Genomic DNA, 22693 nt, shown 5'->3' with positions numbered 1-22693 from the left:
GGCAGAGAGAGAGGAAGGGAAGCAGGCTCCCTGCTGAGCAGAGAGCCCGATGTGGGACTCGATTCCAGAACCCTGAGATCATGACCTAAGCCGAAGGCAGCGGCGTAACCCACTGAGCCACCCAGACGCCCCTAAGCGAGCATTTATAAAGCAAATTAGTGGAATTCAGATTTCCATATGAGGATTTCACAGCATTCCACTCTTAGGCCCCGGAGAAGGGAAAGCGAGGTTTTCCTAACCATTCCCGCCCTTTCTGCCACTGCCTCTCCGTAGAGCTCTCCGCGCCATCCCAACCGCGGCAGTTGTTGATTTGTAGGGGTTGGGGGTGGGGAGAGTACATCTAAGTGATGTAATTCGTGACTTTAAGATGGTTACCATGGCGACTATCAGGCATATTACGCTATCGGTAGGGTGAGAGGTTCTTTAATCTAGCCTTCAACGAGCATTTTCGGGGACGTTAGCCTACACGCCAGAGAGTAGAGACAGGCGGAAAAGCGTCAGTCTTGCCCCCTGCCGCAGGACAGACTCTGCTTAAACTAAACCCAACAGAGAATTCATTTTGCCGGTGGGAACTGGACCTTGGCTACTTCCAGGGCTGCCGCACCGAAGGACGCCCTCCCGCCCCATAATCTGAGAGCTCATTGGTGGGTGGTGTCGTCACTCAGAGTGACGTAATGGGATAGGAAAGAGGTGGAGCCATAGAGACTTCTGGGGCCCCTCTAGCTGGGGACCTAGGCGAGGGAGGTTTGGGAAGGGACTGGAGGACTGAGGCAGCCGTTCCGGGGAGCCGGCCCGAGGAGGTAGGGGTGGGCTGGCCAAGTCCTTAGGCTGTTACTTGGTGGACCTCGCCTGCCTTTTTCACTCCGGAGCCCGCTCCCTCCGCATCCTGCTCTTCCCATCAGGGCCCAGGTTTCCCGATAGCTTCCAGTTCCCCACCGCACTCGCCTCAAGCCCATGACCTCGTGCCCCTGCCCGCCCCCCAGCTTTGGAGCTCAACCTCCATTTCCCCTCCTTCCGTGCTTCGCTTCGTCCTCTCTCTTCCGTACCCGGCGCCCGGCTTCTCCTTCCATAAACCTGGATCGCCAACAAGGTGGTCCTCCCCGTGCCTGCACCATCCCCGCACCCAAACACAAAGAACCCCCACCCCCACCCCGCCGCCGCAAACACAGTCCACCAACACACTACGTGCACAAAAGCCGACGGCGCGTTTTGCCCCCTGTGTCGTCAAGGGCCAGAAGCAAGGTAACCCGGGGAGCCTGGGGCCCCGCGTGTGGGCGTGGGCGGTGCGAAGGCGCAGGCGGGGCTCCTGGCCGGCCCCGCCTAGGAAGTGGTTACCCACCGCTCCGGGCGGGAGTGCCCAGGGGCGGGAGAGCAGGTTAACCGCCTGATCGGGTGTTGCTTGCCTCCAGCTGGAGACCACCCTCCCTTAGCTTGGGTTTAGACGGTCCGAAGTATTCTCTGAACTCCCGTTAAAAATGTCAGCTCTGTGGTTGAGGTTTCCATCCAGGAGAGCACCCTGGTCTGCGCCTTTTCCAGCTGGAGGAAAGCAAAGTTGACGCTAAGAGATACTACCAAAAAACACCTTGCTGCCCTTGGCTGAAAAGGACTACAGGATGGAGAAAGGTTTTGAAAAAACTTGTTTAAGGATAGCTCAGTTTGGACTCTTTGGAGAATCATCAGTACAGGAAACCAATTTACCTCCACTTGAACGATTAGTAGGTACCATGTATTATCTTCACTGCTACATAAATGTGGTCAGTGAATAATTTTTTGTTTGTTTAGTAGGCTCTGTGCCCAACATGGGGCTTGAACTCATGACCCTGAGATCAAGACTTGCCTGCTCTACCAACTTAGCCAGCCAGGCACCCCTGCTTTTCATCTTTAAAAGTTTGGGGCAACTTGGCCAAGTATGGGAAAAAGCTAACTGAAACAAATCCAGGATATTTTATCCTACCTGTATTTTTAGGCTACAAATAAATGTGTATTGCTTAACTTCTTAAATACCTGGCAGCGGGGGCACCTTGGAGGCTCAGTGGGTTAAGCCTCTGCCTTTGGCTAGGATCATGGTCTCAGGGTCCTGGGATAGAGCCCCACATCGGGCTCTTTGCTCAGCGGGGAGCCTACTTCCCTCTCTCTCTCTCTCTGCCTGCCTCTCTGCCTACTTGGGATCTCTGTCAAATAAACAAGTAAAAATCTTAAAAAAAAAAAAAAAAATACCTGGCAACCATTCAAGTAGGTTACTGGGTGTTATTGACCAGAAATTAAAGAGTCTTTAAAGACCATATCACCATCATGAGCACCATGATGTTAGAGATCATGTCTATTTGTTGGGAAATCAAAAGTACAATTCTCAAATCCAAGCTGAGAAAACATTCATGATTGTTGGAAATGATCTTGAGAGAGATTTTACACCTTGAACGGAATATGGAAATTTTCTAAAAAATTATATTTCTGTAGTAGTAAACACTGAAATCCTGGTATCTTTATAATTGATGTGTTCTTAAAATACTGAATTGTTTACTTAATCCTTCTGTCTAGGTTCCTATGTTGACTAGTTGAGACAAATATAAGTATGGCCTTCTACAATTATAAAACAGTCTTAGCTATTGCCCGGACAAGGTAAGCCATGGAATCCCCACTTACCCTGCAATATTTATATAAACTTTTTTCTAGACCAGAAAGATATATGTAAAAAGATAGGCTTGTTCCACAACAAATGAAAGCTTTGTTGACTTTAACTCTACTGCTTTTTAGGAAGCTGACATTTTATTGTATTTAAACTTACCCTAGCTTTTCTATATGCCTTAGAACTCGGGCTGAGTAATCTTTAGATGTATGGCACAGGGAAGAGAGAAGATGTAATGGTTTTAGAGTGACACCTCTGTAACTGATGAATGTTGCATGGGCCCTTAGATAGAAAAATGAGCAAAATGGCTGTCAAACAAGCCAGGCCTGGGCATATACCTGCGCTCGTAGGCCTGTTATCACTTATTTATTCTAAAGAATATTCACTGAGAACTTACTATGTGCCAGATACATTGTACATTTTCCCTTTTGGCCCTTCAAAAAGTGTTTTATCTTGGCATGCTTCAAAAACAGTCTGAAAGAATGGAAAAACCATCTCTTTGCCAGAAGAAATGTCTTTGCCAGGAACTTTCTTTGCCTAGATGGGTCTTATTTTTATTTTCAAACAATCTGATGTGCTAATTTAACTGAAGATTGTGAGCTGTTGCAAAACTAGAATATAGAGATCCCCAGCTGGGGTGCCCAATTTTAGTTCTTATTCCTAACATTCTTAAGGAATTGTAGGTGAAGGGCATTTGGGACACAAATGCCTCTCATTTGAGGGAGTCCACAGGCACCACAGAGACAAACCAGTATTATGTGTTTGGTTAATTTCCACAGAGGCTGTGAAGTGTTTTGTTCAAGCAATATTCCTATTGTCAGCAGAGTAACCAAAGATGCAAGTGTTCCACCTGTTTTATGATAGTAGATAAAGACGACACCTTCAAACACAACCCCTGGTGGAAAAATGTTTGCTGTTAGATTTTTAAATTAATAGTTGCAGAGTTTTGCGCTCATGTCAGCACTGCATATACTAAAATTGGAACAGTTCAGAGATTAGCATGGCCCCCGGCACAGGAATAATTCCAGTGTTTCTAACTTGTAACATAGCAATTATTTTTAGGAATTAACTTATTAATATTTCTCATAGAGTCTATCACTCAAACATAAAGTGACACTGTTCTTCAACTGGGGTAAAAAGTTATATTTCCTTCATTTGTGAATATCATCTGCTTTTAAAATATGGCTTAAAAGCCGCTGCTTTATTTTAACCATATAAATATTGATTTCTTTAGTTTGTAAGTTGGTAACAGTATGTGCTCAACTCAGAGGATGTCGCTCTTTATTCCAGATTCCCTAGCTATTTTGTCCATCCTACCAGCTCTTATTCCCCATCATTTGCATTTCTTCACTTGCCAGATTCCCATTTAAGTAGAACATACATCAAAAACTGTGTAAGCAAGAAGTACTCCTATCCTAATCAGTCAGGCAATAAAGTACTTCACCTACGAGCTAGAATAATACAGAAGCTGCACACATCAACTTGCTGGTTTCAAGAGGTCCCTGGTAAACCTCAACTGCAGCAAACCCCAAAAAAGCCTCAGGCGACAAGCCCTCAGCCCGCAGAAGGAACTGGCACGAAGATTAAGGAAGAAAAGCGATCTTATAGACAAAGAATTATGGATGAACTTAAATATTATTACAATGGATTCTACTTGCTGTGGATTGACACCAAAGTTGCTGCCAGAATGGTTTGGAGGTTGTTGCACGGACAGGTGCTGACCAGACGAGAGAGACGAAGGGTAGGCACGAATCATATTTGAGACAGAAAATGTAAAGTTAAATTGAATGATTCGGGAACCAAGTTTTAAACTCACTTGAGAACTCATCCCAAAAATCCCAAAGTAGGAATAGTAACTGATAGTGAGAACCACAGTTTCTTCCGGAGTTTCTTATTTGTCTGAAATGGACTTACTGTACAACCTTAGGCAAGATTCTTGAGATTTGTGCATATTTGCCTACAAAGTGGTTATAATTGCGTTCTGATCTCCCCCGAGGGGTTGAGAAGCTTCAGGTTTGATCTGTGCACCTGAAATAGGAAGTAGTGTTAATATATTAAGTATATGCTTTTGAAAAATCAGTTTTTGACAGATACTGTACTATTAAAGTACAGATTGCTAACATAGATGAAAGCTAACAATAGATGATGCCAGCAATATGTTTTGATTGTCATAGATTTCCTTGAAGGTATCTCATAGATGTTACTTCAGAGCAGTAGTAAAAAGGAAAACCCTACTGGTCCATTTTATACACAGCTGCAGAAAATCTGTCTAGGGTTTTTAACACTTCAAGGACCAAGGCAGGCTTTTTTGGTTTTGTATATTTGTTTGGGGCATGTCCTAAAATAATGAATATTGCGTATGCATTTAATTCTTTAGCTCTTGAGGACTTGTGCTGATTTCTTCCGCCTGGTTCCATTTATGGTTTTCATAATTGTACCCTTCATGGAATTCTTATTACCAGCATTTCTAAAATTCTTCCCAGAGATGTTGCCATCAACTTTTGAAAGTGAATCCAAAAAGGTATGTAGGATTTTTTAACTTAAAAAAAAAAAAATGGACTCTATTCTTTAGTTTTAAGTTTATAGAAAAATTGAGTAGAAAGTACAGAGGATCTTGGATACTCCCCCCATTTCCCTGGTTGTTAATGTCTTGCATTTGTGTGACCTGTTTGTTACAATTGAAGAACCAATATCTAGATAATATTAAATCTCCTACTTTACATTGGCTTCACTCTTTGTGTTGTACTGTTCTATGGGTTTTGAAAAATGCATGATGTCATGGTATCTACCATCACCCACTGCCCTAAAAATGCTCTGTGCATCATCTGTTGTTTCTCCTACCTCCCCCAACCAATGGCAAGCACTGTCTCCGTAGATTTGCCTTTTCCGGAATGTCACAGAATTGGAATCATACAGTATATAGTCCTGTCATGCATCATTTCTTTCTATCACTGCATAATATTTCACTGTATGGATGTGCCAGGGGGTGTTTCTCTGTTGACCTGTTGAAGGGTATTGTGTTTGATTCCAGTTTTTGGCAATTATGAATAAAGCTGCTATAAATACCTGTGTGCAGGGGTTTGTTTTTTTTATGATCATAAGCTTTCAACTCATTTGGATTCCTAAATACACAGGAAAGCAATTACTGGATTGTATGGTAAGACTATGTTTAGTTTCATAAAAAAATAACTGTCTTCTGAAGTCCCTGTACCATTTTTCATTCCCACCAGCAATGAGAGTGCCCATAGCTCTGTATCTTCATCAGCCTTCAATGTTGTCAGTGCTTTGAATATCAGCCATTCTAATAGAGGTGAAGTGATTTCTCATTGTTATTTTAGTTTGCAATTCTCTGATGACATATGATACTGGGCATCTTTTCATATGCTTGTTTGCCATCTGTATGTCTTCTTTGGGGATGTATCTGTCTTTTGCCCACTTTTTAATGGAGGTATTCATTTTCTAATTGTTGTCTTTTAGGACTTCTTAATACATTTGGATACAAGTCCTTTAACAGATAGATATCTTGCAGATATTTTCTCCCAGCTTGTGGCTTGTCCATTCTCTTAACTGTCTTTCACAGAGCTAATGCTTTTGATTTTGTAATTAAATATAAGTTATCAGTATTTTTTTTTTCCAGATCATGCTTTTGGTGTTGTATCTAAAAACTCATTGCCAAATTCAAGGTCACTTAGGTTTTCTCCTACATTTTCTTTTTCTTTTTTTAATTTTAAGTAGGCTCCATACCCAATGTGAGGCTTGAACTCATGACCCTGAGATCAAGAGTCCCATGCTCTACTGACTGAGCCAGCCAGGCGTCCCTCCTACATTTTCTTCTAAAAGTTTTAAAGTTCTGAGACATTTAAGTCTCTGATCCATTTTGAGTTGATTTTGGTAAGAGGTGGAACATCAGGATTAAGATTCACTATTTTCTTATTTATGTGTGGATACCAGGTTTTTCTAGCATCATTTTTTTTTTTTAAGATTTTATTTATTTATTTGACAGACAGAGATCACAAGTAGGCAGAGAGGCAGGCAGAGAGAGAGAGAATGGGAAGCAGGCTTCCTGCGGAGCAGAGAGCCCGATGCGGGGCTCGATCCCAGGATCCTGAGATCATGACCCGAGCCGAAGGCAGCAGCCCAAACCACTGAGCCACCCAGGCGCCCCTCTAGCATCATTTGTTGAAAAAAATGATCCCCTTTCCATTGAATTTAACTTGTTTTTCACCATTAAAAAAATAAAGAGAACAAAAATCAGCTGTTATTGCAGTGACTAGTTGAACAGTGGGCATGATTTAGCCAGGCCGACCCTTTCTTTCTTGAGAATAGTCCTAGAGAAGATGGGTCCTCGTTGGATGATCACTGTGATGGTGACAGACTAGGAAAACTAGGGAGCCCCTTTGTTCTTTCCCTTCTGTGCCACTCTACTGGACCAAGGTCTGAAGGCACAACCACATGATGAGAGGATGAACAGGACAACTTTTAAATCGGATCAGGAAATGTTTTCTAGAAGAGATAACTATGCAACCTAGACTAGAAGGATGGTAGAATTTTGCCGCAACATTTGAAAGGCTTTCTGGATAGAAAGAGCAGCACCTAAAATGACTTACTTGTGTGAAAGAATTGGACATAATCTGAGACACTGAGTGCTGCTTTGTGGGTGGAGCAGGGAAGAGACAGAGTGATGTGTTGGGGTCAGGTTGGAAAGCGTCTACCACCCTAAGAAATGTAGACTTTGCTTTTGACCATGGTGAATAATGGAAGGTAAATTTAAGCAGAGGGTGGGTAACACAGATCTGTATTTTAGAAAAAACGATTTTGCTGGCTAAAAGGATGGAAGAGGGCAGGGCCAAAACAGGGATTTCCCGATTTCCGGCTGGCATGCTATTACAGTAGCGCAGGAGAGATTAAATTATGAAAGTGGCATTAAGAAGAAAAACTTGAAGGGGCGCCTGGGTGGTTCAGTGGGTTAAGCTGCTGCCTTCGGCTCAGGTCATGATCTCGGCGTCCCAGGATTGAGTCCCACATCGGGCTCTCTGTTCAGCAGGGAGCCTGCTTCCTCCTCTCTCTCTCTCTCTCTCTCTGCCTGCCTCTCAGCCTACTTGTGATCTCTGTCTGTCAAATAAATAAATAAAATCTTAAAAAAAAAAAAGAATAAAAACTTGAAGATACGTTAGAGGTACACATAAGGGGTAGAATCAAATTGGCATATTTGACTGGCTATGGTTTAGTTTACTTACCTTTAAGGTAATCAGGACCTAGAATAAATACTGTGGGATTCCAGGGAATGTGTTCATGAATTCAGGAAGGTGGGGGAGAAAGGAAGTGATTTATCTAGATTCCTCATTCCTCAATGCTGCTCATTCCCCAGATACACATCCATACACACCATGGCTACAGTTTTAGAAGATACGCTCTCTTTCTTTTCTTTCCATGGACTAAAGCAAATGAGAAAATGAGAGAGAGAGGTGGTGTGGTGGGGGGAGGAAGTTGTGGGGGTGGGGGATGGGAAGAAGCAAGACTTTCTATTTATGTCAGATCAGAGAACCCATGCATTTCTCTTTCTTAGTACTTATTTATTATACTTTAATTTGTAGAATTACTGGATGATCATTAGTCACTAATATTTGTCTTTCCCATTAGACTAAAGTCCCATGAGGGCAGGAATTCTTATCTGTTTTTGCTCAATTTATCCCCAGTACCTAGTGCAAGGTAGATGCTCAATAAATAAATGAATAGGTGGATGGATATGGATATAGGAAATGGATAACTAAATGGGTTCTAATGATGGCATTGCCACTGGCGTTGTGTGATTTTTTTTTTTTTTTGGTTGAGTCTTTTTTTTTTTTTTTTTAACAGACAGAGATCACAAGTAGGCAGAGAGAAAGGCAGAGAGAGAGAGGAGGAAGCAGGCTCCCTGCTGAGCAGAGAGCCCAATTCAGGGCTCAATCCCAGGACTCTGGGATCATGACCTGAGCCAGAGCCAGAGGCTTTAACCCACTGAGCCACCCAGGCACCCCTTGGTTGAGTCTTTTAAGATTTTTCTAAAAATTCACGATTGCTATGATTGGTTAATCATTAGAATCTCTTGGGCAACTTCAAAAAAAAAAAAACGTAGAAAATCTTATTCCTCTCCATCCCCGAGTCCTGACCATGGTTATTTTTTTTTTTAAAGATTTGTTTATCTAGTTTAGAGAGAGAATGAGCAAGCACATGAGTGGGAGTGGCAGTGGGAAAGGGAAGAGAGAATCCCAAGCAGACTCTGCGCTGAGCATGGAGCCTGACGCAATGGAGCCTGACGCAAGGCTCAGTCTCATGACCATGAGATCACGAACCCAAGCCAAGACCAAGAGTTGGATGCTTAACTGACTGTGCAACCCAGATGCCCCTGACTATGGTTATTTCAACAGTGCTACCACACTGCATTTCTGATAATAAATGAGGTTTTAGAAGTACACATTAACATCATGTCTTAAGAGTATACATTTAGGGGCACCTGGCTGACTCAGTCAGTAGAACATACAACTCCTGATCTCAGGGCTGTGAGTTCAAGCCCCACCTGTGGAGTAGAGATTGCTTTAAAAATAATAATAATAAAAGGAATGTACATTTAATTCTCTTTTGTGTAGTACTTTGTTCATATTTGTCATAACAGTTAAGTCAGTGTATTATAATTAATTGTATCTGTTTTGTACTGAAGTTATATGCTACTCTAGCATAGAGTTAATTTCCTAGTTTTCTTTGTTTGTGGCCCACACAAAATCTGGGCCCACTCTGGGATCGGGGGCTGGCTCAGCTAGCAGCCAGGATGGTTTATACCAGACTAAGAGATAATATCTCATTCTAAAGCTTTTTTTTTTTTTTTAAAGATTTTATTTATTTATTTGACACACAGAGATCACAAGTAGGCATAGAAGCAGGCAGAGAGAGAGGGGGAAGCAGGCTCCCTGCCGACCAGAGAGCCCAATGCGGGGCTCGATCCCAGGATTCTGGGATCATGACCTGAACCGAAGGCAGAGGCTTTAGCCCACTGAGCCACCCAGGTGCCCCTAATATCTCATTCTAAATAATGACAAAGCCTTCCATTGAGGGGATATTTTGGATCTATCAAATATTTATGGCCATCGTATTAGTAAGAGATAAAGGGTAAGATTAAGGTGGCAAGTTGCAGATAGAGACTACTTTTTATTTGGTTCTCACAAAACCCATTTAACTAGGTTTGAAAATCGTTTTAAGTTGCAAAAGAGGGATGAATGATAACAAGGGTAACAATTCTTTTCCTCCCATCTTTATCTAAGAACTTGTAAACCTGAAGGATCGATTAACTTTCTCCTCTTCCGTTATTAAGGAGGAAAAACAGAAAAAGAAAATGGCTGCGAAGTTGGAACTAGCAAAATTTCTTCAAGAAACGATTACAGAAATGGCCAGGAGGAACAGAGCCAAGCTGGGAGATGACTCCATTCAGTTCTCCTCCTATGTCAAACAGGTGTCAGTCTCTTGTGGTTACACTTCTAGGTACACACCGAGGTTGTGGAAGCAACTTCTAGGCTGGCGGTTATATGAAAGTTTCATGTCATTGTGGATTGTCCAGATTGTTCACAGTCTCTGATGGCAAATATCTAAGTTATACACATACAATATTGCAAACATTTACAGTAGAGTGTACAAAACCTACCTTAAAGCAGTCATGTATCGGAAAGAACCGTAGATGTAGAGTCAAACTTCTGAACTACTCCTGATTTTTCAGCTGACTTAGGCTGACTTGGAGACTTCCTTATGCCTCTTGGTCCCACAGGACCCATTTCCAGATGTAAGACAGAGTCTATGAATGTGCTTTGGTGTGTATTTCAAATAGTATGCAGAGAAGGTTAAATTAAGAAATACATTTTATAGTTGATAATTTTTTAAAAAAGATTTATTGACTTATTTTAGAGAGGGAGAGTGTACATGAGTGGGGGGAGGGGCAGAGGGAGAGAAATGATCTCAAGCAGACTCCCATCTGAGCTCAGAGCCCAACATGGTGTTCCATTCCATGGCCCATGAGATCATGACCTGAGCCTAATGCTCAACTGACTGAACCACCCAGGAGCCCTACAAAACACATTTTAATGAACCTCTTTGTCCCACTGCCTAGGTCCAGACAGGCCACAAGCCCAGCACAAAGGAGATAGTTCGATTTTCCAAACTGTTTGAAGATCAGCTAACCCTGGAGAGCCTAGATCGACCTCAGCTGGTTGCCCTCTGCAAGCTTCTAGAGTTGCAGGCCTTTGGAACCAACAATTTGCTCCGCTTTCAACTTCTGATGAAACTAAAGTCTATAAAAGCAGATGATGAAGTAAGAGCTGAACTGTAGTCGTCAGGGAATTAGCCCGGCTTGGGAGATCCTTTAGGGTGACTTCGTGATAAAGAGCTGTATCTTCTCTTAGATCTGCCCCTGGACGGGTTCTGGCAAACCACTGAGCAGTTTAAACAATCATTACCATGACAATCTGAACCCTCATTACTCACTTCAGGAGTTGTTTGTCATACTCTGACGCACTTTTCTGGAGAATGCCCTCATAAGCAGTTAGTGATTTAGTAATCTACATCAGTTAGGACCCGCTAGAAGGAACAGCAGCCCAGGAGGCTCCTGAGTCTTCCATTACTAAGGACAGGGCTCTGCCCTCACACCTCAGCTCCCCTTCCTCAGAGCTGGCACCAACGTAAATATTCTGCTGGGTGAGTTAGTCTGATAAGACGGAGTGGCAAGGCGTAACGCAGGGAGGGAGAGCCCAGCTTAGACATCTGATGGGGGAAAGGCATCGTTAACTGCTAATTAGACTCTTAAAAAATGGAAAGAATGTTTTTTGAATCAGAATCAGCTGCTTTCAAGCATTCTGCCTGAGGGAGCAAGATTCCCAGAACTGAGAAAGCATGATCCCGGTGGCCTCATTTAGATTTCAGCTGTTGCTTTCAGAATTTTGGAATAAACAGTACTGGTCCCAGAAGTACCCTAGTTTTGGGTCACACCAAGCAGAAACCGTATTGTGTATCGAGCGAGTTTTGTGGACCCGAGTTAGGGCCGTTCCTGGATGGAGGTAGGAGGATGGTAAGGGGAAGGGCGACACTGGGACACCAGCAAATGGTGCCCTGAGAGCTTGTCACGCGGAATATTTTCTAATGAATCCTAAAGCTGCCATGAAGGGGAAGCGCACATCGAGAGGGGAGAGGATTACTTTGGTGAAAAAGTGTTGGAGAGGAGTCCTGGGACTATTTCTGATAGTGTTAATACCAGTTTGCAGAATTCCCTTCATTTTCAGCTGCTGCACCTTTAGCCAGCGAGAGGACAGGTGTGGCCCCTGATTTGTTGGAATTTGGGATTCGGTAAAACTGGAACCAAAAGAGCCAGTACCATTCTTTATGTTACTTTCAGGTAATTGCCAAAGAAGGGGTGAGCGCTCTGAGCGTGTCGGAACTACAAGCAGCCTGCAGGGCCCGGGGGATGAGATCCCTGGGTCTCACTGAAGAACAACTGAGACAGCAGCTCACAGAGGCAAGTCACAGCTCTCCGGGGCCCTTTCCACTAGAACTCTGTCCCCTGCGCTTTGTAGACCTCACTCTGATTTCTGTTTTTCAGGCGAGCCGTCCCACCTAATGTGCCTTCTTTAATTGAGCAGTGGGACACTGAAGAAGCTAGATTTATTTTTGATGGAGACAGGGCACGCTGTCAGTTTTCTTTCTTTTTTTTAAGTTTCACTTAATTGACATACACTGCAATATTGGTTTCTGGAGTAGAATTCAGTGAGTCACCATTCACGTACAATACCCGGTGCTTGGCACAACAAGTGCCCTCCTCATACCCATCACCCATCGAGCCCATCCCCCGTCCCCCCTCCCTCCATCAACCCTCGGTTTGTTCTCTATCCTTAAGAGTCTCCTCCGGTTTGTTTCCCCCTCTCCTTCCCCCCTCCCCCATACGTTCATCTGTTTTCTTTGTTAAATTGCGCATATGAGTGAGATCATAAGGTATTTGTCTTTCTCTGACTTATTTCACATAGCTTAATACACTCTAGCTCCATCCGTGTCATTGCAAATGGCAAGATTGCATTCCTTTTGACAGCTAAGTAGTATTCTATTCCTTCTTTATCTAATCATCAGTCCATGGACACTGGGCTCTTCCCATGACTTGGCTATTGTTGATAACGCCGCTATAAACATCAGGTGACATATGCCTTTGGATCTGTTGCTGCATAAACAACAATCACAAACTTAGTGGCTGAAAACAGCACCCCATTTATTAGCTTACAAGTTCTTTTTTTTTTTTTTAAAGATTTTATTTATTTATTTGACAGAGACACAGCAAGAGAGGGAGCGCAAGCAGGGAGGGTTAGAGAGGGAGAAGCAGGCTTCCTGCTGAGCAGGGAGCCTGATGCGGGGCTTGATCCCAGGACCCCAGGATCACGACCTGAGCTGAGGGCAACTGATAAACGACTGAGTCACCCACGCACCCCAGCTTACAAGTTCTGTCAGAAGTGCAGGCTGTGTTTTTTCTGGAGGCTCTGGGGGAAGATTCCACTTCCAGGCTCATTCAGTGTGTTGGCTGAATTTAGTCTTTTGCAGCTGGAGGACTGAGGTCCCATTTCCTCACTGGCTGTCAGCCTCAGGCTCCTCAGCCCTGCAGGCCCCCTGCATTCCTTACCTCTAGGTCCCATCCCTCTGCAAAGCCAGGAAAGGAGAGCTTCTCACACTCTAGCCCCCCATAGGCCTCACATCTCAGACTTCCCCTTTTTGAACTCTAGCTCCAGATTTAAAGGCCTCACGTGATTAGGTGAGACCTCCTCAAATAACTTCCTGCTTTCAGTTCTGCTGACTTGGGGTCCTAATTATTTCTGCAAAACCCCTCACAGCAGCACTAGATTCATGTTTGAATAACTGGGAGAAGGTGTGGGTACACTAGGGACTAGGAATCTTGGGGCCACCTTAGAATTTTACATACTCAGGGTATTTTAAGGGCCTGGGCAAAATTCTTGAATCCAGGGCCTGTTGTGTGTGAATCCATCTGGAGGTCTAAGCCTTGCCTGAGGGCTTTACCTGGGACTACTTTCCAGTTAGTACCCCAAGCCAATATAAAGTGTTAGCTTTGGCAACAGATGTTTAATATTTTCCCACTGACAACATATTTTAACTAAGAGCATCAGTGTTTTTTTGTTTTATGACTTATTTATTTTAGAGTGAGAACACCTGCACACATGAGTTGGGGGAGGGACAGAGGGAGAGAATCTTAAGCATGCTTGAGTCCCCTCTGACCACGGAGCTAGATGTGGGGCTAAGGTGGGGTTTGATCCCATGACCCATGAGATCATGACCTGAGCCAAAACCAAGAGTCGGATGCTTTACCGACTGGGCATAGGTATCCCAGAGCATCAATGTTTTTAATCAAAGCAGTAACTCCTACTAATATTCTCATTCTTGGGGCCCCTGGGTGGCTCAGTTAGTTAAGCATCTGCCTTTGGCTGAGGTCATGATCCCAGGGTCCTGGAATGGAGCCCCATATCGGTAGGGGAGCCTGCATCTCGCTCTCCAGCTCCTCCCTTGCTTGTGTTCCCTCTCTCACTATCTCTCTGTCATAAATAAATAAAATCTTTTTTAAGAAAATAAAAGTAAGTTTAAAAAATGGAACTCTCATTCTTGTAACTATAATGAATGCTATAAAGCATACACAAATTATTTTGGAATAGGAGCAATTGTTGTGACTTTGAAACCACGTCAGGTAGCTATTACCTCTTACATCTTCCACATCTGGCTGGAAGATGAACATATTGTAGGGAAAGTTTCTTAAAATAACTTATTTCTTTTTTTTAATAATTTTTTAAAGATTTTATTTATTTATTTGACAGAGAGAGATCATAAGTAGTCAAAGAGTCAGGCAGAGAGACGGGGAAGCAGGCTCCCCTCTGAGCAGAGAGCCGATGCAGAGCTTGGTCCCAGGACTCCAAGGCTGTGATCTGAGCCAATGGCAGAGGCTCAACTCACTGAGCCACCCAGGTGCCCTAAAATCATTTATTTCTTGAACATAGAGTATTAAATGGATTCATACTGTCAAATAGCTTTCTTGAAAGTGTACATTTTTCCCACAAAGGAGTGAGGATACCGATCCAACAACGTATGATAGTCAATACTGTATTACTCAGAAATTCTTGTGTTAGGATACAGGCAGGCATTTCACAGAAGGGAAACTCTAAGATGATAATCATATGAAACACCTTAACTTCATAAGAAGATAAAACAGATACCACATTCACCTGTTAAGTTGGCATAGATCAGTTTGATAACACACCGTGTTGTTGAGGGTTAGGGAGAGGGGCACTCATGCATTGCTACTGAAAACCTCCACGGAATCTTTCAAAATTTAAAAATGCATTCACTTTGACCTAGAAATTTCACTTGTGCAGTATGACATATCTATAAAATTATCCACTGCAACACCATTTATAATAACAAAAGACTGGAAATAGGCTCAAGTTCATAAATAGGAGAATAATCAAATTATGGCCTTTTCATGCAACAGTGGGATCCTTTACGGATGGTTAAAAAGGAGGCATCTCCACAGCCACGCATATGGATCAATCGCCAAGATATTTCAGTGAAAAAAAGCAAAGGATAGAACAATGTGTATATATTGCCTTTTTTGTGGAGATGAAAAGTGTACAAATGTGTGTTTGTTTATCCACAGGATACTTTGGAAGAGTACGTAAGGACCTGGTGACAGTGGTTGCTTCTAGGGAGGGAAACAGGGTGGTTAAAGGATAGGAGTAGAAGGCAGGTTTATTGGTATTGATCATATTTTATTTGCTTTCTGAGTTTTGTCTCGTACATGTATTATCTACCTATGTATATATGTATATAGCTATGTGTCTATTTTTTTTTAAAGGTTGGCCATTTGGTACTTGAAAATAACATCTCATTCTCATTTTAATTTCTTTGGTTATGAGTGAGGTTTATTTATTCTTTCCCCTCACCTGCTCTGTGTCTAAGAAAAGATCCCCCGCTCCTTCAATCCGCAGTGGATTTGAGAGGTGACTGGAACGCTCCCTCCAAGAGAGGCTCCCACTGTCGCGAGGGGGGTAACAGACTCCAGCCACTGGTGCCGAAGCCAGGAGACTAGTGTTCTCACCCTTGTCCTGCTGCTGCTCCCCAGCATGTGCCTGGGGAAGCTGATGAAACTAGGGAAGCGGTTGGTGATGGTGAGTCACGCCCAGTTTGAACATGCTGCAATTCTGTCCTGTGTTATTCTCTTCCCATCTCCAGTGGCAGGACCTCCACCTGAAGGAGAATGTCCCTCCTTCTCTGTTGCTTCTGTCACGAACCTTCTACCTGATCGATGTGAAGCCAAAGCCAATCGAGATACCACTAAGTGGGGAGGTGAGTACCCAGGATGTGGATTTCCGTAACTGGGGCCTCTCCACAAATGTCTTATTTCCTCTTGCAGTTAGGGAGGACATTTCTTTTTGAGTATCTTTTGGCACTTGGTCCAGTGGGCTTTAAAATCTTTTTTTAAATTCCTTAAGAAAATTAAAATTGCTAAAGCTAACTCTAGCTATAGGGCTCTTACTGTCTTTGTCCCAGCTTGATTTAGGAGTCCAGTTTATTCCTTCTCCTGAACCTTCTAGAGTCTTCGTTAGTGGCCTCTTGCTCTTCTGAGACTGAATGGTTCCTCGTCTTTCATGTCCATTTCATTTGTCGAGATTCCTATTAATTTTGAAGTGACGAAAGGCCAGTCTAGAATGTAAACTTTTTGTCTTCCTTCCACTCATTTTCTTAGTCATTTTTTGTTGCCTTTAATTCAGTAGCTCCCCGCCACCCCCTCACCACCCCCAGCGTTTTACTGTAAAACCCAGGATTGGCCCGATCACTAGAGCATCTTGCTCTGGTCAGAAGGGCCCTCTCACTTCTCTGCTTTGTGGTTCATGTCTAAGTCAGAATCTGCACAAGTGAGAAAGAGAGACCATTGTGGAACATGCTGCATGTGTGGTGTAGCAGATGAATCCAAGTTCTCTGGAGTGGGGACCCATCCGTTTTAATTTAGTTATGCTAGTGACTCCTTGGACAAGCCAAGGGAAATGATATGAAGTCCAGCATGAAAATTACACTTTGGGGAACACACTCTTGCTTTGCCTTTCCATATTTCCAGAGACTAATCAGATTTGGGCTTTGTTCAGGAAGGATTCTAGGGAGAATGGGAGCAATTCTGGAACCTATACCATCTTTTAAAAGGCAGCCTACCTGGTTCTTACTCTGTATTTGGTCTTTAAGACTGACCAAATTTGTCATTCTTAGACTGCTCTCAGGTGCAAGGAAATCTTGGGATAGTACAATATCTCAGAGCTTAATCTATGTTCTCAGAATTATTCTAGTGGGACATAAACACTTTAGCCAGATGCCACTTTCTGGAATGTTTGAGAAAGACCTAGAAATTAAGGACAAAATGACAAGTTCCTAGGCATTTTATTTGTTGCTCTTTTCTTTTTTTAATCCATGCTTTTAAACTTGTTTTCCATATATACAGAATGAGAATAAGTAGCATGCTAGGTTCTATACAGAATTTAGGGACATCAAGTTAAATATACTATAATTTAGGATATATGTAGCTCTTTTCCCTCCCAAGTACACAAAACAATTACATATTTCCAAAGAGCAGTGACATATTTACTTTTCAAATCTAATTGTAATTCTTGAAGATAGGTTAGCTAGCTGTTCTCAAAATACCATGTCTTCCATTTTCCTCATGTTGCAGGAGCTTCTGTTAAGCAGCACCTACCATTTTAATAATAAATCGGACAAACTTACCATTATTAGACACCAAAAATGATAAAGATAACAATTTTGACTAAGTTGTATTAATACTATTAGAAACTGATGAGTAACTGAGAAAAGGCAACTTTTTTTTGCCAGACTGAAAACCGGACCAGAATTGGCAAATCAGTAGCTTAATGACCGCAGGGTTTTTTTTTTTAATTTATTTTTTAAGTAATCTCTACACCCAACATGGGGCTCAAACTCACAACCCTGAGACCAAGAGTTGCATGCTTCACTGACAGAGCCAGCCAATCACCCCGACCAAGGAGTTTTAATTCTAGAATCTCATTCAAGGGCCACTTTGCATGTACACCACTCAGTGATACTAAGTTGCTGCTTCAGGGGCCTGCTTCCTACATTCTCCTAAAGGGCAGAGTTGGAAGAAGTTAGGGATTCAGTGAGTGGAAAGCAAGTTGCGCTAGAAAGCATTAACTACTGTAAAAGTTGAGTTGCAGGAAGAGCAGAAAGCTGATGTTCGTATAAAATACTTCTCTTCCTAGTCTTCCAAAACAGATATTCTTGTGGATTCCCCTACTTCTCTTGGATCTAAGGAGACACTGGTGGATTTAGCACCTCCACTGAAGGGAACTAAGGTTAGACTATTACTTTTCATTTGATTAATTAGGTTTCAACATGAAAATAAGTTAATTTATCCTTTTTTTAAATTTTAAGATTTTATTTATTTATTTGACAGACCTGGGGGAGGGGAGCAGGCTCCTTGCTGAGCGGAAAGCCCGATGTGGGGCTCGATCCCAGGACCCTGGGAACGTGACCTGAGCTGAAGGCAGAGGCTTTAACCCACTGAGCCACCCAGGCGCCCCAATTTATCCATTTTTAACTCTCAGTGAAACTGAATTTCAATACCATGGTGTTCTTTAATCAGGACTATTTATTGTACTATTAGTACAATAATAGTACTATTAGTACTATTGTACTATTGTACTATTAGGTCAACATTTGGCTCTATGTAATTAGGTTCCAAATTTAGCCTTTTGAATCCTGTCGTGGAAGAGGTGGTAGTTACACGTTCCTGGGGGTCTCAGCAGTGTGACTATAGATCTAAGACCCATTCTGTTTTAAATCAGTAACCCAACTCTCAGTTTTGCTCTTAAAGGATGAAGAATTTATACAGCTGCCGCCGGTTCCGTCATCCCCCATAACACCATCGACACCTATCCCGTTACCTGAGGGACCCATCACTTCTGCTAAAGAAGCTGTGAGTATCTGAAAAAAGAACACCTTTGGTCTAGTTATTTTTAAGGGCAGTGAGGATCTAGAATTGTTACTATTGCAAAACACCACATGCTTCTTCCTGTCATCCAAACAGGAAGTTGTAGGCTGAACTTTCATCGTGTCGTAACCACTACGTTTTTAAAATTCAGTTATCAAAAAGCCCCCCCAAAACCCCCCCAAAAAACCCCAGCTTATCAACCAGTGCAGTCATGGATGAGGCCTCAACACATTAAGTCTAGAAGCTCATTATAATATAGGCAGACTCTTATTTTCTTTTGTGCCAGATGGAAATAGTTCCCATATGTTGTGTATTTCGCACAGGCTTTAAATGTCAGGAAATACTAGCAGGAAAGCAATTTAAATCCTAGGAGAAATGTATGTAAATAAGAAATTACTTATTTATCCACTTTTCCCCTTTGGGTCAAAGAATCTGGGACAGGGCAAAAGCCTGACACAAGGATGTGGCAGGGGCGTCCTGGGAGAGGTTGACTGGCTCAACTGGCCCCCAAAGGCCAAAGAAGAGAGCCAGCCAACACATAGACACCCAGGGCCGGACACCCAGGGTCCTTGCTTGCAAGTCTTTTTAAATTTTATAATTAAGGTAAGTTGCAAACTTGGAGTTGACTTTGTGCTCTGTCATTTGATTAAGAAAACAGAAAAGGGGCTCTTGAGGAACTTCCACATCTCGCTGTGAGCAGTGCCTAAAGTCCTTATGTTTTGTACCTAGACACTCCAGGCCGAATCACAAAAGGCAACGCAGAACAGCAAGGCAAGTTCTAAAGGTGCATAAGGACCATGGGAGATGAAGCTCAGTCGTCAGCTTCCTGCCCGCAGCGGTGGCATCCATGCTGGACCATCCAGCTCAGACAGATGCTGTGTCTGGTTTAAGCAGAGATCAGCCGTGTCGTCCTTGGGGCAGTCCTCTGAGGCCTTGTAACCCTTCCAGATGACGCCAGCAGTGAGACCAACTTCAGACCATTTAGAAATATAATCTCAAAGCCACCTTCCTCTGTACCATGATGTCATCCCACTAAACTATGTGAAGCCCCCTCCCCGTGTTATTTTTGAACAGCTTCATATTCGTGTGCATGTCCTTTAAGGGAGGACTTGTTTTGCATAATGGAATCAGCTTGGCACCTTAGATTCAAGTAAGAACTTGGAAACTCTGAAACCAGGGATCCATCAGTAAAAATAGTGCCCTGGAAACAAAGCACCTTAATGGGATGGAATGGGCTTATTCCCCAGTAAGGCCTTTCCGGATATGAAGAAGAAAAAGCTTTCTGGAGAAGAAAACAGGAGTTCAACAGACTGGCGATCCACAAGGCCTGGCTGCTGCTCGGCTGCTCAGAGGCTCCCCCTCTGGGGCCCTCGGAGCCTGCAGGAATCTGGGAGGCCGCCACTATTCCAGCACACGTGGCTTTCATTAGCCACCATTTTGCCAGGAAACATAATTACGGGTTTAAGACATAACCATTTGTCTGTGCTGGGTGTATGCTTTTCTGGTGTGTTGTGTGTCTTTCACAAACAAGACCATTTGTTAGTCATCGGGGTGGTTAAGAGTCTGACACAATCCCTGAGCTACCCAGTAACGAGTATTATGTTCAGATACTTATGTTTGGGGTTTTCGGGATGGTCAGTTCTGATAAAACTCAATACCTTGCTGTGCAGCTGACCAAGAGCTTTCTTCCCTTGGGGAGTGCTTAGAAAGAAAGAGGTGTTTTCGGTTTGTGGGGGAGGAGATTGGTTTTCTTCACTCTCGGTGAAACTGAAAGCGGTTAGATGGGAGTCATTGAAACCAAGTGCAACTCCCATCTTCCTGTCTGGGATCACCTACGTGAGGACTGTCATCAGTGCTTCCCAGCAAAGATCTGTACTTTACAATGCTTTCTAAGCTCCTCTCCACCAGAGGGAAAGCCCCACCCTGGCCTGCTAATGCACTCCAGTTCCTCAAGAATGATGAATCCCTACTACACAGCATTCGCTGGGTCTCCCCATTGGCCTCGCAAGGTGATTCACAATAAATTCTCCCATTTTTAAAACCATGGGTGTTTATTTTAATTAGCTCACATTTCAAGTGTTGAATGTGGGAGAAGGGATTAGTTACTTAACTTGTTCAATCCTGTCTTAGCTGAATGATTTATAAGGACTGCTAGGCTGTTCTGCAGTTCTTTCTGGCTTTTTCTACAAGGCAGGGTGGGAATGGTTACAGCAAGGGGCCCCTGGTCAGTTCTGGCTCCAGCTGGCTGGCCTTCACCCTTTTTTCTACATATAGGCATCTGAGACACTGAACATACTCCTCTTCCCATTCTTTGGATCATAGGTCAAAGAAGTCAGGATGTTTCTTTGGTCTCATCACCTAGAGCCCTTGGCTGTTGGGCTGTATGGGATTTTTACATCTAGCCCCTGCTGAAACCGAACTAGCAGTTCTGGTAAATAGTTACCAACCAACTCTGGTTGGGGCACAGTCCTGGCTTATAGCATTTGCCTTCAGGCTGCCATCGAGAGGTCACTGAGGGAGTCAGGAAGAGGGGTGCCCCATTAGCGCCAGCACAGTCATTAAATGGGTCACTTCTCTGCTCCAACACAAGCATCTGGGAGGCAGTGTCCTATATGTGGCCCTGAAGGCTTTTAGGTGCCAACCTGGAGGGACCTTGCCCCAGGCTGAATCTTCCTCCACAGCTGGGTTCTTGCTGACCTTCCATCCCCTTGGCTCTCCTCAGCTGAGAGAGAGGGGTGGGAGGCTATGCCAGCGTGCTACAAAGCTTGCTCCTTCCCTGCAGATGCCTAGGCTTTGCTGTGCCATCTGCAAATCATCCCACTGGGTGGGACTGCAGGCAGTTTATAAGACCAGACCTCACTGGTGCTGTCCGATTTGGTCGGCATCCCATTCAGAGAGCATTTTGCCCCAACACGGAGGTGTTGGTGGCACCTGACATTTACGGACCCACACCTGTGCCACATGTAATTCTGTCCTTCAGTTGTTACAGCACCAGTCACACTGGTGACATCAAATACACTGTGGTGCTGTCAAACCTAGGCTGAAGATTTCCCAGTCACTACCAGTTAGCTCCCTGGAGGTCAGGTCAGACCTAGGGAACTTGGAAGCTGAGTGGCACAGCCCCCCCGCTATGTTGACTGAGATCTTGGCCTGCTGGCTCCTCCCAGTGGAGACTGCCGGGCATGGCGGCTTCACCGTCATGGAAACAGATTTCTTGCTTCATCTGAAGGTCAATCTTTCTCACGTGAGGATCAATAGAGTACATTAGTGGTGCCTAGGGACTGACGCTCTCCAGTCTACGGCAATTATAAATGGTGGAAAGGCAGTATTGATTAATGGCATGATGATCCCAGGCCCTAATCTTTGAACCCTGTGGAAACCAGACAGGTTCAGTGCCTCTGACGGCACGACGTCTTCATTAGATAGACTGGACTCCTTTCCTCAGGAGACCCCGTCTGGTTATCTAAGTAAAATGGCCATTTCATTTTCTCTCAGGTCGATTTTACTATCTTTTATTTTAGACAGCCAGCTCCGTCTCTGGGGAATTTGTGGGTGATTGGAGTGGTAACAGCAAGGACACTACGGTCTTAGTAACAGCGCTGTATGTTCTCCAGCACCTTCCCTAAGGCATGGAAATCCTCCATCCACGCACACAACACTGCTTCAAGGGAGGGCTGAGGCGAGATGATCGTCAGTATTTTAGAAGGAAAGACACCACTCTAAGGTCTCCAAGCAAATGATTTTAAGAGCAGAAATTCATTTCCTGGCTCTGTTCACCAAATTACGCCTTCTTTAAACACAAACACAAACTGTAATATGTTGACAAGACGCGTATTTACAGAGACATGAGGGTAGGAGAGAACTTTACAACAGTGGCCAACACCTCAGCTGCCCCCTAACGAGCTAGCTCTCAGAAAGCAAACTTAAAGCAGCAATCCCGTTTGCCCTGCAGAAATGAAAGCGAATTGAACTTTCTTCTGTATTTCGTGGTAATTGCGCAGAGA

The 22693-nt window shown here is 43.6% G+C and overlaps 1 protein-coding gene across 11 annotated transcripts; it reads left to right on the top strand.

Moving 5' to 3' along the window:
• Positions 1-659: 659 nt before the first annotated feature.
• Positions 660-20730, top strand: LETM2 (leucine zipper and EF-hand containing transmembrane protein 2). 11 transcript variants are annotated; one of them, XM_082715393.1, is made up of 12 exons: positions 660-1242; positions 1537-1715; positions 2539-2619; positions 3985-4367; positions 5004-5147; positions 9972-10109; positions 10758-10958; positions 12036-12155; positions 15911-16024; positions 17959-18051; positions 18573-18674; positions 19419-20730. In XM_082715393.1, the coding sequence occupies exons 4-12, from the start codon at positions 4245-4247 to the stop codon at positions 19479-19481; spliced, it is 1098 nt and encodes a 365-aa protein (XP_082571519.1). In that variant the 5' UTR covers positions 660-1242; positions 1537-1715; positions 2539-2619; positions 3985-4244; the 3' UTR covers positions 19482-20730. The 11 variants fall into 11 exon arrangements, with proteins under 11 accessions (XP_082571519.1, XP_082571523.1, XP_082571525.1 ...); XM_082715397.1 differs by having other exon boundaries at positions 3917-4367; XM_082715399.1 differs by having other exon boundaries at positions 1537-1719; positions 3917-4367.
• Positions 20731-22693: the final 1963 nt, after the last annotated feature.

Source organism: Mustela nivalis (assembly GCF_964662115.1).
Source record: "Mustela nivalis genome assembly, chromosome: 20".
Classification (NCBI taxonomy): Eukaryota; Metazoa; Chordata; class Mammalia; order Carnivora; family Mustelidae; genus Mustela; species Mustela nivalis.
Note: the sequence above shows the minus strand (reverse complement) of the source record. Positions and strands in the feature narration are given on the sequence as shown.